Raw genomic sequence first — 5,298 nt, forward strand, 5'->3', positions numbered from 1 at the left:
TTGTTTCGCATGGAATCAAATTGTGGTTAACACTGATACAACGTATCACTTGTAGTATAACATTTACATAAATTTGTCCATTTAATGCCCTCCCAGGTTCTATGGTGGTCCAGTCCACCAGAAAATCTGTTGATGCTCAGCGCAAAAGTGCCGACCAGAATAATACGGGGCCGGTAGCAGTGGTCATGAGCGACCTGCAGTCTATGGCCAGGGAGGAATGCGAGGGCATGGAGACCACAGAGAACGAAAGCTCCTCCCCTGCACTTTTACCCTCTCTCGAGCATCTTCTCACATCGCCGGACCCCAAACAAGGTACAAAGGTTTCAGCTACTGCATGTATTTACTTTGTACAGTGGTGAGAAAAAGTGTTTGAAACTTATTATTATTAAGGGAGATAAAACTCAAGTTTGGAAAAGATTATAGACATTTGTAAAGCTTTGGAACTAAAGCAACCCACAGCGAGCCATATCCACAAATGGCAAAAACATAGAAGAGTGGTGAACCTTCCCTGGAGTGACCAGCCTACCCAAAGAGCGCCTTAATAGACCCCCCAACAACATCCAGAGTAAAAGTAACACCGTATTTCAGAAAAAGAACATCATACCAACAGTAAAATATGGTGGTGGTAGTGTAATGGTCTTGGGCTGGCATCTGTTTGTGACATCAAGCTGTCCACCTCTGAATGGCTGAAGAAAAACAAAACAAAGACTTGAGTGGCCTAGTCAAAGCACCTATTCAGATGCTGTGTTATGACCTTAAAAAAGTCACACATACCAATAAAACTCACGTCTGGAAAAGATTATAGACATTTCTAAAGCTTTGGAACTAAAGCAACCCACAGCGAGCCATATCCACAAATGGCAAAAACATACAAGAGTGGTGAACCTTCCCTGGAGTGACCAGCCTACCCAAAGAGCGCCGCAATAGACCCCACAACAACATTTAGAGTAAAAGTAACATCTGGAGTAAAAGTAACGCCGTATTTCAGAAAAAGAACATCATACCAACAGTAAAATATGGTGGTGGTAGTGTAATGGTCTTGGGCTAGCATCTGTTTGTGACATCAAGCTGTCCACCTCTGAATGGCTGAAGAAAAACTAAACAAAGCACCTATTCAGATTATGACCTTAAAAAAGCAGTTCATGCTCAAAAAGGCCTCCAATGTGCCAGAATTACAACAATTCTGCAAAAATGAGTGGGCCAAAATTCTTCCACAGCGGTTGTACATGACTCATTGCAAGCTATCGCAAACATTTCGTTGCAGTCGGTGCTGCTGAGGAAGACCCAACCAGTCATTAGGTTTAGGGGGTAATCACTTTTTTCATACATGGCCGTGTAGATTTTCATAAAAGGTTTCATTTAAAAACCTGCATTTTGTGTTCAGTTGTGTTGTCATTGACTAATACTTGCATTTGTTTGATTTGATGACAAATATGCAAACAAATAAGAAAACAGGAAGGGGGCAAACACTTTTTCACGCACTGTACTTAATATATTGTATACTTCTGTCGTATTATGCACTACCCACAAAGCTTTAGATTTTCCATTGTTTATGTATTGTAGCAGCCTCTTCTAACTACTTGAGAGATTGTTTTCTTTATAATCTATCAATGTGGGCCCTCAGAGCCGTTTGTGTGGACTGTGGAGCCCACCAGGGAAGAACTGAGCCACAAGCTGAATACAACCACACGCAGCCTGGAGCACATGAACAGCCTCCTGCGTGAAACAGAGGCCACCAATGCTGTTCTCATGGAGCAGATCAATGTAAGTCAACAAACGCTTATGTGTGCTTGGTAGTCTCTGCAGTTGAGTAAACAAATGCTCCAGACACTACTTGAGGAATTGTAGTAAATTGTGTTTATTAGTAAATTGTCACACATATGAGTTTTTTCCCCACATTGGGAAACAAAGTGAAGTTAAACAGGCCGATATGCCCCAACAGTTATGTCAAACAGTTTAGCATTGTTCAAAGTGCCATCTTTGTCCAAAAGAAAGTAGAACTTGTGTCCTTTGATTTTAAGGGGGATGAATGAGGGAGACTCCTGTCTGTGAGCATGGCAGGCGACCTGGGACAAGGGCACTGTTATTTTTCGGCCACGGCCCATTCCCAGAGGCGATTGCGTGGAAACAGTCACCATCCTCCCACCTTGGTGTAAAACCACCTGGCTGACAGAGCGCCGACAAAACAGAATCCCCAATCCTAAAATACCTGCTCCAATAGTCATACATCCCAGCGTGAAGCCGTACTTCCAGGTGCGGGAACCCAGGTTCATTTCAAAACTCCACACCCCAGCCAAGGCGGTGCTGGTGGGGGGTTTTCTTCCCCCCTGTTCTCGAGTAGCCCCTGTGTCTCTCAGCCCGGTGTATGCGAAGTGGGCCAGATACGTCCAGAAGATGCACTGGCCGCCGCAGAAAAGAGACAAGAGGCGGAAGAAGCCTGTCCTGTCGTGTTCAAACAGGATGACGTCTCTAGAGGGTTGCGTGGAGCCGTGGCGTGACGTCAGCTGTTTGGGTGTCTCCACAAAACACCTCCTCGCCAAACCGCTGGTTGGAATCTTTGACCAACCTTGCGACAAGGCGTCTTCTAGCTGAAGAGTAATCAGCCTGGACGGCCATAGTGCTCCGCACATTCGTGCTAAGCTCATGTCGTAGAATATGAGTGGAAATAATAACAAAAACGTTAATACACGCCCAGGAAGAGGAGCAATTAAATCAATTTCAGAAAATGTAACGTCTGTGACACTGCGGGCGCAGCCATTTTGATTTGTGACGTCACCGAGTAAAACGACGGAAAGCGCCGTTGACCAAAAGTGTGTAGGCGTGACTTTTAGATGCTGTGACACCCAATTTGGTCTGAATGTACAGTCATGGAAAATATTATTAGACCACTTTAATGATTTTGGAGAAAAAATAAAACCATGGAAGTTTCTAGATTAAACTCTTATGAGTTATTTATGTTATCAGCATTACATCTGCCCAAACAAACAGGCATTACAAGTGAAGAAACTAGGGCGGTCTAATAATTATTTCCACAACTGTATGTATTTGGTCGCCAGTGACCATAGAATATATTAGAGGGTTAAAATATGTGCATTTAAAACAAGGAGGAAATAGGTAAATAAAAGTACTGAAATGTGTGTAGTAATGTTTGTTCGTACTACATGTTGTTTTTACCATATTTTGACCATAGAAGTGCAAAATTCTATATTGCTATGATGTGTGAATTTTGTATTTTGTAGCTGTTGAAGAGCGAAGTGCGTCGTTTGGAGCGAAACCAGGAGCGGGAGAAGAGCGTGGCCAATCTGGAGTATCTAAAGAACGTTCTGCTACAGTTTATCTTCCTGCAATCAGGCAGCGAGAGGCAGGCGCTGCTTCCTGTCATCCACACCATGTTGCAGCTCAGTCCGGATGAGAAAAGCAAACTGGCTGCTATTGCACAAGGTATAGTCGTCACTCAAATACTCATATGGAAGCATCATATTGCACATGACCTGGTGTGTTTAGAATGAAATGTCTAAGTTGTAATACTGGATTCAAATGTCTTAACCTGGGATTTGTGTGATGTGCAGGTGAGGAGGAAGCATCAGGTACGCGGGGCTCAGGCTGGTCATCTTATCTCCACAGCTGGTCTGGGATCAGATAGATCACTTCAAGGCCAGTCAACACAACACTGTATTGTGTACTGCATTGAACAGTCACTCGGAAACAGGGACAAATGACTTCCAAGTCATAATATTTTGTACGACAAAATAGAAGGGACCAAGGAATGTATAATGGTAAATGTGATTATAAATAGGGAAAACCAAAATATGGCATTTTGTTGCATTATTTGAATTTAGAGTGGCACAGTTAAATTGCATTTCATCAATACTAGTAATACTAGAGCTTATGAGACATAAGAAAAATAAAATTGGTCATCCCTCACTTGAGGTTTTATTGCTCAGTATCTTTGTGAAGCAACACGTAACAGTCCATTTAGTTCATCCACTATTCAATTTTACTCTTCACCCCCAATATGGGCACAATATGGGAAGATGACCCAAAGCATAGAGGCATTATGTAGTCGTTAAATCAAAGAATGCTTATAATGGTTTTGCATATCAAGTCCTACAATAACGTGGAGTTAAGGAACATTTGCAATACAAACGGTGTGGACCGAGGGTCAAGTGTCACATTAATTGTGCATTCAAAAAATTGCCGGTGTTAAAAGAAACTTCTGTTAACGTGTCATTAACGCCCCTAATACATCCTATTGTTTTTTTGTTGTTAAATACGTCTACCTTCTATTTATGTGGCTCTTGGGCTTCATGGCAACCACATTAATATAATTATTAGGTCTTTGAGATATTTAATGGTCACTTTTTTTCTCATTATAGATATTTGTGATTCTTTCAGCATTAATGAATGTATTTTTACATGTATTAGAGCAGCTATAAAGCAGTATCCGCCTACACTGACCTAACCCTTTTCATCCATCATTACAGTCATACAGCAGGCATTTGTGGAATACTATCAGCATGGTTTAGGATGAAAATGTTTATGTAGCTTAACACATTTCCTGTAAATAAAACAATCAGTCAGCTTCATGCTTCTCGTTTGATTTCACGGCAGAGTCATTTTCTTTCCATGAATGACTCTCTGTTGCTGTCAGAATATCCATTCCCTCCCATAGGAAGAGGGAGGGGTCATAAGGATGGCCTTTTAAGGGAAGAAATGTGCCTGTGCTTAAATGATGCAGTCACAGGAGGAAACAACAAATGTCTTATGAATCTGATGGAGGAAAGACATGCTACGTTGCTTTTGCCTCCTGGTGGACATTTTGCTTTTGTTTCCCCAAATGTACATCCATCCATCATACCTTTTTCATTGCAGAAAGTTTAACAAGAGAAGTATGTCTTAATTGCTATGGAAAAATAAAGCAGTCTTGGATTATATAAGATGACCAACAACTATATTCATTGTGTAGATACAAGAACACAAACAAAAGTTGGAAGGGCGGGTCTAATTCAGTAGAAAAATGCAGTAGTATTGTACAACGGTGTATGTTGTCAAGTGTCGTTATAAAACAGTCATGAAGGCTTCCGGTATTCAAAATAAAACAACATATAAATATTGTGCATTAAAATAAAATACTGATTCACTCTTGAAATATAGAAATAGATTAATAAAAGTAATTTATGGTGCATTTGTTTGTAACGGGTTGTTACTGTATTACTGTTTTTTTTAATGCATATACATCTTACTCTGAAAGTAACAAACGGAAGTAGTATGCCCAGTTATGCTTAGCGTAAGCTTGCT

The 5,298-nt window shown here is 41.1% G+C and overlaps 2 protein-coding genes across 3 annotated transcripts in view; one reads left to right on the forward strand and one right to left on the reverse strand.

Moving 5' to 3' along the window:
• The window catches only part of gcc2 (GRIP and coiled-coil domain containing 2), a 30,700-nt gene extending 26,634 nt beyond the window's left edge, over positions 1-4,066 (forward strand). For both annotated transcript variants that reach the window (XM_058082493.2, XM_058082492.2), the window contains 4 exons: positions 97-312; positions 1,625-1,764; positions 3,240-3,441; positions 3,570-4,066. In XM_058082493.2, the coding sequence (XP_057938476.2) occupies positions 97-312; positions 1,625-1,764; positions 3,240-3,441; positions 3,570-3,643 (632 nt within the window). In that variant the 3' untranslated portion in view covers positions 3,644-4,066. The remainder of the gene's footprint in view (positions 1-96; positions 313-1,624; positions 1,765-3,239; positions 3,442-3,569) is intronic.
• On the reverse strand, positions 1,843-2,766 carry tmem223 (transmembrane protein 223). The gene has a single exon (XM_058082494.2). The coding sequence runs from the start codon at positions 2,643-2,645 to the stop codon at positions 1,917-1,919; it is 729 nt and encodes a 242-aa protein (XP_057938477.2). The 5' UTR covers positions 2,646-2,766; the 3' UTR covers positions 1,843-1,916.
• Positions 4,067-5,298: the final 1,232 nt, after the last annotated feature.

Source organism: Doryrhamphus excisus, linkage group LG12 (assembly GCF_037039965.1).
Source record: "Doryrhamphus excisus strain RoL-2023G ecotype Guam linkage group LG12, RoL_Dexc_Guam_v1.1, whole genome shotgun sequence".
Taxonomy (NCBI): Eukaryota; Metazoa; Chordata; class Actinopteri; order Syngnathiformes; family Syngnathidae; genus Doryrhamphus; species Doryrhamphus excisus.

Bases quoted from the DNA above. Each gene is read 5' to 3' on its own strand.
- tmem223 (XM_058082494.2), bottom strand. From the start codon at position 2,645: ATGAGCTTAGCACGAATGTGCGGAGCACTATGGCCGTCCAGGCTGATT.